The sequence below is a fragment of the Oncorhynchus clarkii genome, chromosome 16, assembly GCF_045791955.1.
Source record: "Oncorhynchus clarkii lewisi isolate Uvic-CL-2024 chromosome 16, UVic_Ocla_1.0, whole genome shotgun sequence".
Lineage (NCBI taxonomy): Eukaryota > Metazoa > Chordata > Actinopteri > Salmoniformes > Salmonidae > Oncorhynchus > Oncorhynchus clarkii.
Window position 1 is genome coordinate 45,576,359 of NC_092162.1, and position 13,466 is coordinate 45,589,824.

At 41.9% G+C, this 13,466-nt stretch overlaps 1 protein-coding gene across 7 annotated transcripts in view; it reads left to right on the plus strand.

The window, feature by feature from the left end:
- Nucleotides 1-13,466, plus strand: part of LOC139368582 (rap1 GTPase-activating protein 1-like) — a 124,482-nt gene that overhangs the window by 20,179 nt on the left and 90,837 nt on the right. For 2 of the 7 annotated variants that reach the window (XM_071107623.1, XM_071107615.1), the window contains exon 1: nucleotides 8,258-8,328. The exons of 2 other annotated variants lie outside the window; for them this stretch is intronic. In XM_071107623.1, coding sequence (XP_070963724.1) covers nucleotides 8,285-8,328 — 44 coding nt within the window. In that variant the 5' untranslated portion in view covers nucleotides 8,258-8,284. Of the gene's footprint in view, nucleotides 1-8,186; nucleotides 8,329-13,466 lie in introns of those variants that run through there. 3 more of the 7 variants (XM_071107616.1, XM_071107617.1, XM_071107619.1) reach the window with 3 other exon arrangements.

A 13,466-nucleotide genomic window follows, 5' to 3' on the forward strand; every position in this document is an offset into this window, starting at 1 on the left:
AATTGAGAATAAGCAAGTGAGTTAGGATAAATTATTTTTGTAATATCATTGCCTAATAATTGTGCACACTTATATATTCCCATGAGAAAGACACAACTCACTTTTCCTTGGTTAAACATTCAGGTTTGGATTGACTGAGAGCATTGTGTTTGTTCAACAATAAAATGAATCCTGAGGAATACAATTTGCCGAATAATTCTGCACACAGTGTAGTGATGTGCGACATATGCCTAGATTCCTGAATTGAGTCACAAATGCACAATGTCAAATGAGACTGTAGTTATACAGTAGAGATGGAAGGGATCGATCTTATTTTGAATGACATGTATGTGGCTCAACCAACATGACCGCGCCAGGTTGTGGTTTGGCACTTTTTAATAGGAATCACCCCAAAAAGATCAGTCATTTATTTTACAAACAGTTTACTTTTGCTTTAAACGTTGGCATCTCTCAACACTACTCTGCTCAATGGATGCAGCAAGTCACTCACCCCACCCTACATTTTTATTTAACCAGGTAAGTTGACTGAGAACACATTCTCATTTACAGCAACAACCTGGGGAATAGTTACAGGGGAGAGGAAAGAGACAATTGTAAGCTGGGGATGATTAGGTGACCGACCGTATGAGGGACAGCTTGGGAATTTAGCCAGGACACCGGGGTTAACACCCCTACTCTTACAATAAGTGCCATGGGCTCTTTAGTGACCACAGAGAGTCAGGACACTTGTTTTAACATCCCGTTCAAAAGACGACATCCTACCAAGGTCAGTGTCCCCAATCACTGCCCTGGGATTTATTTTAGACCTGAGGAAAGAGTGCCTCCTACTGGCCCTCCAACACCACTTCAGCAGAATCTGGTCTCCCATCTAGGGACCAACCAGGACCAACCCTTCTTAGCTTCAGAAGCAAGCCAGCAGTGGGATGCAGGGTGGTATGCTGCTGGTTGGTATGGTGCTGGCTATGCAGTTAGTGAAATGCAGCTAGTGAAATGCAGCTAGTGAAATATGAAAGTGCAATTAAAATGAAATGGCCAAATGGCTTCTCAGCACAATTACCGTTTGAATATTTACTCCTTTCAAATATTTAAATACCCCCCCTCCACTCTCCAAATAACCAAGCACATACAGAATGCACACCTTGTTCTATCAGGCCACTGCTGAAAATATTTCAAGGTAGGCCTATACTGCAGCTATAGACAGTGTATTCATCAGGATACAGGGCCAATATTTTGGAATAATTAACCAACCTCAACTTCAAAGGGCAATGCTGAGTCTTACTTTACCACTTCATGCTGGGGTCCAGAGAGGAAGTTTAAAGAGACAGAGCTCCCTGTGTGAAGTGCTTTAAAGACCCCTCTGTTGGGTTGAAACTGGTGGCAAAAGGACTTCAGGAGGTTATCGGAAAAGATACGTCTATGCAGGGGCGCAACTTTGGTTTTAGAAGTTGGATAACTTCAGTTGGATAAACACTCCAAACAGCCTACCCGACCGCTCGTCGGTGTCCGCATGGTCCTAAAGCACACCGTTGCCTCGTTTTGCATCACATTTCAATGATAAAACTGGGAGGGGGGGTATAAATGCAATTTCAGAATGTGGGGGGGCATGTCCCCCGGTCCCCAGTGAAAGTTGAGCCCATGCGTCTATGTATCAACTATTTGACTCTTTAAACCTGAAGAATATAAAAAGTTGTTGGCTAAAGGATTCAGTGATGCAATGGTCCCAGCAGGCCTGCCCCGTTTAGCCTAGTGCTGAAAGTTTGTTTGTGAACCCAAGTGATTGATATTGTTTGGCCTGCTTCTTAAACGTCTCCACAGGGAAAATTGAATTTCTTAGGGATAGAAATGATGAATGCAGGTTCCTGATATAAAGACGCTGTACACACAAAGCTGCTCGTTTCTTTAGCGTCCGCTTCTCTACAGCTCAGGCCTATGCTGATTTATTCCTCAAGGGCAGAGTATGTGAGCAGAGTTGAGTGGTCAGAAATCCCGCTCATCGTTAATGGAGCTCCATGTCCTTTCCAACTGCTCTGCTAAAAACCACTCCGCACTCACAAAAAACAAACTGTCATTCCAAATTCGCTCCATTCATTAAAATCACAATTTAACCAGCACCCATGTATTTTTGGGACTATCTGGACCTACCATTTGGTTTTAAAGTATTGAAACCAAACTACATGGTTTGAGTGAAAAGTATTTAAATAAACATGAAAATGTGAATGTAAGAAGCGCATATCATTTCAAATAAACTACATGTCATATTAAACAGCATATAAATACAATAGGTCAGGAGCCAGACAGGGAGCCTAAAAAGCAACAAAAATGAATGATTTATTCTATATTATTTCAATTATGTCAAGGCTAAAGCCTACAAAGAAATACATTGTAAAGCATTTGCGAGTGCGACACAATAGGCTGGCAGGGACATAAAGCTCTCAGCATTTAAACCACATTTTGTTGTATTAAATCATTATAGTCTCTAAATTGGCCATAACGGCTGTTGCTTACTTAGAATTAAATGCAAATTAAACAAAAAACATCTTATTATGTTCAGTCTACAATGCCTTGGAATTCAATTTTAGAAACACAAGTTTGGCCAGTCTGTCTTCAGGCTCATGTGCCTGGAGAGCAGGCCAGCAGTGATGGTGCCTGGAGAGCAGGCCAGCAGTGATGGTGCCTGGAGAGCAGGCCAGCAGTGATGGTGCCTGGAGAGCAGGCCAGCAGTGATGGTGCCTGGAGAGCAGGCCAGCAGTGATGGTGCCTGGAGAGCAGACCAGCAGTGATGGTGCCTGGAGAGCAGGCCAGCAGTGATGGTGCCTGGAGAGCAGACCAGCAGTGATGGTGCCTGGAGAGCAGGCCAGCAGCCTTGTGGAGCCACTGAGGATGATAAACACCCTTTTGTCCACTTTTGCCAGGCTGGGCAGAGATGCCGAGTCCTAATGGTCTTTAGGCAAAATAATTGGGCCAAAGTCAATTATGACCTATTGTATAGATAATAGAACAAAAATGAACTAAACTTTTAAGAGATCCGATTTTTTGTTTATAAATACTTTGCTACAATGACACACTTACATGCTGACCACAACGCTTGTGCGCTTGCGTCCACGTGCGTCATCGCATGTTGATTTTGTCCATCCATACCAGACACACTCAGGACACGCATGTTGATTTTGTCCATCCATACCAGACACAATCAGGACACGCATGTTGATTTTGTCAATCCATACCAGACACAATCAGGACACGCATGTTGATTTTGTCCATCCATACCAGACACAATCAGGATACGCATGTTGATTTTGTCCATCCATACCAGACACAATCAGGACACGCATGTTGATTTTGTCCATCCATACCAGACACGATCAGGACACGCAGGTTGAAATATCAAAACAAACTCTGAAAAAGCTATATTAATTTGGGGACAGGTCGAAAAGCATTAAACATTTATGGCAATTTAGCTAGCTAGCTTGCTGTTGCTAGATAATTTGTCCTGGGATATAAACATTGGGTTGTTATTTTACCTGAAATGCACAAGGTCCTCTACTCTGACAATTAATCCACAGATAAAATGGTGAACCGAGTTTGTTTCTAGTAATATCTCCTCCTTCAGGCTGCAACCAACTTTAAAGTGCATTACCACCACCAACCGGTCTGGAGTGTGGACCCCAGTTCATCTTTCATTCACACATGTGGGTAAATGCTCCTAAAAACCAATGAGGAGATGGGAGAGGCGGGACTTGCAGCGCGTCAAGCATCACAAATAGAACCAACTTCTATTTTATCACCTGGCTACGCAGATGCTTGCGAGCAGTGTGGGTGCAATGATTGAATAACATGTATGTGTACATTTATTTTGCAACACACGCTGTGGTCAGCATGTGATTTATCTACCCACCTCGTTCCTTTCTGCACATAGCACATAGTAAGTAGGATTACACCATCATGCTTACAGCATTTCTTGAACTGTATTGTTGGTTAAAGGGCTTGAAAGTAAGCATTTCAAGGTAAGGTCTACCTACACCTGTTGTATTCGGCGCATGTGACAAATACAATTTGATTTGATTTTGATTTGATACGTGTCTTTTCAGATTATTTTTCACAATTATTATTTAGTTGTGGACACCACGTCACCGCACTCCCTTGCTTGCGCTTAGTCCTGCTCATCTTTGTTAGTCACTTTGAATTTGCACTTGTGTGTTTTTTATTAGTTTCTTCATGAAAATATTTTGCAAACTCCATGACAGTAGCTAATGCAAGGGGCTATAGCAACACACAAGTGCATGCTGGGACAGGAATGCACTGAGCTCATGAAGTGTGCGCTACTGGAGCGAAATTGGAGTGGGCGTGAAGGCCAACGCTCTAACCTTTTGGGAATCTCGTGCCAAGCTCCATTCAAATTGGGCACACTCCGCTCCATCTCTGCTCCGCTCACATACTCTGCTCAAGAGCACATGACCTGCTTGCCTGCTGAAACTGGCGCCCAATCTGCCTCAACCCTCCCTGCCTCCCTCTATCTGCTCCACACAGCCAGACCAGATCGGAGATACATTATTGAATGCACGTGGCCTTATTTACACATGAACAGATTGCCAGTCTGAAGGAGGAGACAGGATGCTCCATTTACAACAGTGAATGTACTGTAATAAGACCGTCTATGCAGTGGGTTCACACTATACTTGTTTAATAAGGTATTCATTGATCAATGCGTGCTGTTGAGATTAAGTTATACTTGCATTATTCTAACTTCAAAGTTTAAGGTGTCTGGCTCACCACTTAGTTTTGAAGTTCAACTCTATATTTTGTCAAACGTACTGTATTTCTTTTTCGTTCTTGTTGTTTTGCTAGATGGTGATATCAGTGTAGCGAATCAATTGCCGTGTGAGTCTGAAGGAGAGGTTGGTTATCACTGAGGGATCTGTGCTTCTTTGTGCTTCAAGACAAAAGAGCAGCCAGTCAGAGGACCTTTGGGGCTCCAGCCCTGTTGCTTCTGCTGTGATAGCACGCTCTGTCTATCACTCACACACACATACACACACATACACACACACACACACACACACACACACACACACACACACACACACACACACACACACACACACACACACACACACACACACACACACACACACACACACACACACACACACACACACACACACTGCTTAGATTAATACAATTGTCTGAAAAGCAGATGAGTACCAGAACTTCGCAAAAATCTTGTAGTGCTGCTGAATTGATTAAAAAAACAGAGGAAGTTTCAGCAGTCTGTTCTGTGCTGTTGTGCCAGACAGAGGTCATTACTCACACTGGCTTTACAGTTTACACTGTGAAATGTTTACAGCCATAGTGCTGCACATTACTGTTAGTGTAGCTCAGCCGTCAATTAAAGAAATTGGGAAATTATTGGGAAACTCGGAATCAACAAAATATAGAAACTATTCACACCCCTTGACATTTTCCACATTTTGTTACAGCCTGAATTTAAAATTGATTTTTTTGTCACTGGCCGACACACAATATCCCATAATTTCAAAGTGGAATTATGTTTTAGCATTTTTACAAATGAATTCAAAATGAAAAGCGGAAATCTCGAGTCAATAAGTATTCGACTCCTTTGTTATGCAAGCCTAAATAAGTTCAGGAGTACAAATGTGCTTAAGTCAAATGTAATAAGTTGCATGGATCCACTCTGTGTGCAATAAGAGCAGACATTGAATATCCCTTTGAGCATGGTGCAGTTATTAATTACACTTTGGATGGTATATCAATACACCCAGTCACAACAAAGAGACAGGCGTCCTTCCTACTTAAGTTGCCGGAGAGGAAGGAAACCGCTGGGGGATTTCACCATGAGGCCAGTGGTGACTAAAACAGTTACAGAGTTTAATGGCTGTGATAGGAGAAAACTGAGGATGAATCAACAACATTGTATATAGTTACTCCGCAATACTAACCTAATTTACAGAGGGTAAAGACAGAAACCTGTACAGAATCAAAAAATATTCCAAACATGTATTCTGTTTGCAACAAGTAATACTGCAAAAAATGTGTCAAAGCAATTCACTTTTTGTCCTGAATACTAAGTGTTATGTTTGGTGCAAATCCAATACAACACATCACTGAGTACAACTCTCCATATTTTCAAGCATATGGTGGCTGTATCATGTTATGGTGGCTGTACGAATGTACTTGCGTGGCCGAGTTACAGTTTTTACTTACATCTACTTGAAAATCTATGGCAAGACCTGAGAATGTTTGCTTAGCAATGATCAACAACCAATTTGACAGAGCTTGAAGAATTTAGAAAATAATAATGTGCAAATGTTGCAGAATCCAGGTGTGGAATGCTCTTAGAGACTTACCCAGAAAGACTCACAGCTTTAATTGCTGCCAAAGGGGCTTCTACATAAGTATAGACTCAGGGGTCTGAATACTTATGTAAATGAGATATTTATGTATTTCTTATTCAAACATTTCTAAAAACAGGTTTTCACTTTGTCACTGTGGGTTATTGTGTGTAGAAGTGTGAGAGAAAAAAAATCTATATCATCCATTTTGAATTCAGGCTGTAACACAACAAAATGTGGGATAAGTCAAGGGGCATGAATACTTTCTGAAGGCACTGTGCGCTATTGGAGCAAACAGATGGTGTAACTGTATCTAATTGATTATGTTTGTTGATCAGTTACATTGATGCATTAAGTGCCTATCCATCTAATTACAATGAGTGCTCTACAGTTATAGTGTTGGACCTCACTGGCCCTAAGGGGAAAATGGTTCATTATGGAATTAGTTACAGTCAGATAGAATCTTATTCCAAATAGAAAAGGTATCTCACTTACAATGATGGCTTTTTGAATTCTGTAGGTAATTCACAGTACTCTTTAGCATATTTAAAAATGAAGTGTTCTATACTGTCCAAAACTTGAATGTTGCGTGTATATAATGATCCAAGTTATGTTTTTGACTCTATTCTTGTGGTATCAATGATCTTGCTTTGCCAGTGAGTCAAGTGGAACTGTCTGCCAGAGGAGGTGGCTACTCTGGCCAAATATTTACTGCAGTTAATCAATGAAACCAATCACTATAGTGATACAGAGACACAGTGCTACAGGCTTTAACACTGGCTGGTATCCACTCTAAACAGCCCTTCTGTATCACTTGGGTTGTACTATAGCAGGGTTCCCCAACTGAATTTGGCCTGCAGTGATTGTACTTCACCCCCAAAGTTTTCACAAATAAAAAAAATTATTAATATAAACAAATGCTTAAAAATTTGCGGGGCGTATAAGACTGTAAAAACAACAGCAAATACGTTCCAAATCATTTTAATTTGGTAAAACTGTTCCAAAGTATTCCTGCACATTATAGAGAGATATACTGTAGATGTGATCGTATATACAAATGTAAGCAAGGTTTGACATGATTTATGTTTTAGTCAAATATTACATCTGTTTGGCCTTCTTGCGAACAATTTCAAGTCTACAAATGATTAAATCTGGTCCCCTGACCATCCATCCGCTCAATAAAAAAATATTCCTGAGGCTGAATCTCCTTGATGATCCCTGTACTATAGTATACATTTTAAGGGAAGTTACTGTATGTTGAGTGAGTAGTAGTAGTAGTAAGAGAGAGTGGTACTTCTTCTTTGCTAGCTTTGACTCATATCTTGTAACTTGGAGCTCTTGGAACAGTTGATATCCTGGAGCTGGTGTGTGGTGTCTCTTTGTGAGAAGAGTAATGATCTGTTTGGCCTTATCAGTACAGCCACCGGCACTGGGTTGTTTGACCAGCTGCCTCAGAGAGAGAGAGAGAGAGAGAGAGACAGAAAGGGAGAGGGGGAGAGAGAGAGAGAGAGGGAGGGAGGGAGAGAGAAGAGTGAAAAACAAGTTCCCAGTAGATTGTGAAGATAAATAGCTGCATCATGTTTCTCACAACATTGAACTTCTTGTTTTCTGTCATCTATCACATTACCTCCAATGACACTCATTTTCTGTCCTCATCTACCTTGTATAAATAGTACTCTCATTATTTCTACCCATAAGCAAATTATTGAATTGTTCATTATCCCCCCCCAACCCCCCCCCCCCCCCCCTGTTTGTTAAGGAGGCATGAGAGGGGACGAGGGAGGGAGGGGCAGTGGAGCTGAGTGGACAGCCACACGCACTCCCTCTCTAACACACACAGTCAGCGTGAGGGAGTGAGTGACAGAGGTAGAGGCTCCATTCAGTGCTGAGTTGACTCACTCACTGTTGGTCTACTTCCCGCCCCATTAGCTGGCATGCCGCAGAGAAAGAGGAGTTTCACTTTTGGAGCGTATGGCGGGTAAGCGGGAATACGGTTCTCATTTACAGAGCTGAGCTGCTCAAACTACCTCTGCACAGCACTTTTTACTGTGTGTGTGTGTGTGTGTGTGTGTGTGTGTGTGTGTGTGTGTGTGTGTGTGTGTGTGTGTGTGTGTGTGTGTGTGTGTGTGTGTGTGTGTGTGTGTGTGTGTGTGTGTGTGTGTGTGTGTGTGTGTGTAGGCATGTGTCAGCCTGCCTGCTTTTCACCAAGGGATGTGATTTCTGCTTGAATAGATTATTAGTCTTTCCTCTGTGCTTGTTAAAAAACATTCCGTGCTCCCATGTACATTACAATGCAGTTGACCCTGGTTGTGCATTATTTAACATCAGCTATGACAGACAGACTCAACACCAGCTAAACCCTAGACTGACTGATAGTCCCAGGAAGCTTGGCAGGGTGCAGCGTGGTGAGGAGGGAGAGAACAGTGTTTCACTAGAAGCTGCACAGACAGGAACTCTGATGGTGTAAAGAACATCGTAGAGGGAGGCAGGCAGGCCCATGAGAGCTGAGGGTATGATTGAGTTTGGATTGAATTAGAGTAGACAGTGTGGCTCACTCTGCAGTTAAACACGCACACACACGGACAGGCTGTTAACTGTAAACAAATCAGAGTGTATTTACTCAATCTATCAAGCGATCTTCATTTGATTGACTCTCTTTATGCAAAACGTTGCTTCACTTACAGAGTCTGTATGCAGTTTGTGTGTCGACACGTGTGTTTGTGAAGTCTTCTATGTCTCTGTGTTGTACTGTACAGTATTCTACTGTACAGTATCCTTCCCAATAGCAGCTAAGTGTAGATAGAGCTCTCAGGTGACTGTAGTCTCCCCTCTGACTATACTGGATACTCCCCTATAGACAGAGACTATGTAGGAATTTACACCACATTCAACAGGTGCTCTATGGTATGTATGAATAGCTTCTCTCAAGGACAAGTTGTGGGGGTGTGTCATTCAGTCTGGGCAACCCTGAGGAGTAGAGATTATTCCACTTGCTTGTCGAAAACAGATTGGAAAGAATTAGGAGGATTTTAACTGTAGATCTGTTTGCTATGACAGGAAAACGACTTGGCATAGTTCTTTTTGGTATTGGCCTTGCACTTTGTACTTTTGGCATTTTGATAGGTCTGTCTGATTTCCCGCATCAGCTTATCCTGGCGCTTGCATCCCATTGGCATTCACTGTGAGGAATTAAACTATTCTGTTGTCTACAGAGAGGTATTTCCGTGACTCGACTTTGTCTAATTTAAATGTCAGAAGAGCAGCTTCTCAACTCAAAACCAGGGCTTCCGACACCAGTTGTCACATCCATCCTGTAGAGGTGTTTAGTTTCAACCTCATGTAAGATATTTCTTGAGGTACATTTCATGGCTACTGATATTGATATACTATCCTCTCAGAATGTACCAGTCTGTTCACAATCTAACGGATTTAGAGTGGAGCCAGCACCAGTATTCCCCATTAACTATGTTTATGGCATTGGGAAGAAATCTACAGTTGAAGTCGGAAATGTACATACACTTAGGTTGGAGTCATTAAAACTCGTTTTTCAACCACTCCACAAATGTCTTGTTAACAAACTATGGTTTTGGCAAGTCAGTTAGGACATCTACTTTGCATGACACAAGTCGTATTTCCAACAATTGTGTACAGACAGATTATTTCTTATAATTCACTGTATCACAATTCCAGTTGGTCAGAAGTTTACATACACTAAGTTGACTATGCCTTTAAACAGCTTGGAAAATTCCAGAAAATGATGTCATGGCTTTAGAAGCTTCCGATAGGCTAATTTACATAATTCTAGTCAATTGGAGGTGTACCTGTGGATGTATTTCAAGGCCTACCTTCGATCTCAGTGCCTCTTTGCTTGACATCATGGGAAAATCAAAAGAAATCAGCCAAGACCTCAGAAAAAAATTGTAGACCTCCACAACTCTGGTTCATCCTTGGGAGTATTTTCCAAACGCCTGAAGGTACCACATTCATCTGTACAAACAATAGTACGCAAGTATAAACACCATGGGACCACGCAGCCGTCATACCACTCAGGAAGGAGATGCATTCCGTCTCCTAGAGATGAACGTACTTTGGTGCGAAAAGTGCAAATCAATCCCAGAACAACGGCAAAGGACCTTGTGAAGATGCTGGAGGAAACAGGTACAAAAGTATCTATATCCACAGTAAAACGAGTCCAATATTGACATAACCTGAAAGGCCGCTCAGCAAGGTAGAAGCCACTGCGCCAAAACCGGCATAAAAAATGGGGACATGGGGACAAAGATCATACTTTTTGGAGAAATGTCCTCTGGTCTGATGAAACAAAAATAGAACTGTTTGGCCATAATGACCATCGTTTTGTTTGGAGGAAAAAGGGGGAGGCTTGCAAGCCGAAGAACACCATCCCAACCGTGAAGCACAGGGGTGGCAGCATCATGCTGTGGGGGTGCTTTGCTGCAGGAGGGACTTGTGCACTTCACAAAATAGATGGCATCATGAGGCAGGAAAATTATGTGGATATATTGAAGCAACATCTCAAGACATCAGTCAGGAAGTTAAAGCTTGGTCGCAAATGGGTCTTCCAAATGGACAATGACCCCAAGCATACTTCCAAAGTTGTGGCAAAATGGCTTAAGGACAACAAAGTCAAGGTATTGGAGTGGCCATCAGAAAACCTTAACATCAATCCTATTGAAAATGTGTAGGCAGAACTGAAAAAGCGTGTGCAAGCATGGAGGCCTACAAACCTGACTCAGTTACACCAGCTCTGTCAGGAGGAATGGGCCAAAATTCACCCAAATTATTGTGGGAAGCTTGTGGAAGGCTATGTGAAATGTTTGACCCAAGTTAAACAATTTAAAGGCAATGCTACCAAATACTAATTGAGTGCATGTAAACTTCTGACCCACTGGGAATGTGATGAAAGAAATAAAAGCTGAAATAATTATCTCTACTATTATTCTGACATTTCACATTCTTAAATAAAGTGGTGATCCTAACTGACATAAGAAAAAAAAACTAAAAACTGACATTTTTACTAGGATTAAATGTTAGGAATTGTAAAAAAAAAACGAGTTTTTAAAAGTATTTGACTAAGGTGTATGTAAACTTCAGCTGTACATGACACAGTATACATGTCAAGTGTCAGTGTGTAGCGGCTCTGTAACGGTCGTCGTCTGATGAAGAAGGAACGGACTAAAGCGCAGCGTGGTAAGTGTTCATGATTTTATTGAAAACTGAACACTAGAACAAAAATAACAAAGTGAGAAACGAAACAGTCCTGTCAGGTGCAGAACACTAAACAGAAAACAACTACCCACAAAACACAGGTGGGAAAAGGCTACCTAAGTATGGTTCCCAATCAGAGACAACGATAGACAGCTGTCCCTGATTGAGAACCATACCCGGCCAAAACAAAGAAATACAAAACATAGAACAAATTAACATAGAATGCCCACCCAAATCACACCCTGACCAAACCAAAATGGAGACATAAAAAGCTTTCTAAGGTCAGGGCGTGACAGGGTCGGACGAAGTGAGGCACAGGACACAGAACTGAGTAAAAACTTTACTAGAAATTAAACTAACAATATATCCCACACTGGGAAACACACCAGCTCACAGAAATACTGACCACTTCACAATGAACAAACACACACAAAAACCATGGGGAAAACAGAGGTTTAGATAATGAACATGTAATTGGGGAATTGAAACCAGGTGTGTAAGACAAAACAAAAGGAAAATGGCTAGAAGGCCGGTGACGTCGACCGCTGAACGCCGCCTGAGCAAGGAGAGGGACCGACTTTGGCGGAAGTCGTGACAATGCATTACAATACCGCTATGTCTTTGAGTTCCTTTCTGCCTAGCTGCAAGAGGTTAATGGGGGTGTGGTTTTGGGGGTCACAGTTGAGGCTGTTCTGAGATGATCTTACCAGACGTGTGAATGTAATGCTGATCTGAAGTTCTTAGTAAAAACCCATAAACGTTCATCGGTCTTCTGCTGTCCTTCTTACTATTTGAGATATATTATATGTATATTCTATGGTGTTGCATTAGACAGTCCTTCTCAGTTCCTCTTTTTAAGAGGTTTCTAGAGGCCTATTTTCTCCATGCAGGGGATTTTTTGTTGACTAGACACGGTTATGGTTTGGTTTCCCCCGATCAAGCCAGCCCAATACATGGTGAGCCATGGTGAGCGTCAGTCATATCCTAAATGAAAGACAGTTACATTTGTTGTCTCTCTGTACTCTCCTCCATGTTGTTGTCTCCTCCATGGTCTCAACCTCAAGCACACATCTTGAAGGGCCCTTCCACATACAGTCTTAATGGGAAATAAACGGTGAACTATGTCTTTGTCCCAGATCAGGACACTCTCTCCCCACTGGGCACAGACGTCAGTTCATAATCTATTCCACGTTGGTTCAAAATCATTTCATTGAAATTAACAGAACAGGACATGGAAACAACATCTTAAATTACGTGGAAACAACATTGATTCAACCAGTGTGTGCCCAGTGCGTCATCATCCCCATGGCCCAAGATCACAGAACCACAGACAGAGAGGCTGCATGCGCTCACTGTGGATTTTTACTCTCCTGTTCGCTTGTCCACAGTGCAATGTAAAGCAGTGAGGGAAGAAAAGACAAGGATTAGTGTGTGTAGACCAGGTTTCTCCAACTGGTGGTCTTATGAATTTTCCTTGTTGGATATAAAAGACTGTAAAAACACCAGAAAATCAGCAGCAATTATTCCCACGTATAATAAAGAGACACGGGGGGGGTGTGGTATATGGCCATTTTATATACCGCAGCTAAGGGCTGTTCTTAAGCACTACGCATCGCAGAGTGCCTGGACACAGCCCTTAGCCATGTTATATTGGCCATATACCACAAACCCTGAGGTGCTTTATTGCTATTATAAACTGGTTACCAACGTAATTAGAGCAGTAAAAATACATGTTTTTTCATACTCGTGGTACATGGTCTGATATACCACGGCTGTCAGCCAATCAGGGCTCGACACCCAGTCTATAATATGCTTTAGTCAAATATTATATCCGTTTTGGCTTCTTGCGGTCAATTTGCAATCTACAAGTTATTTGTAATTATGTTATGC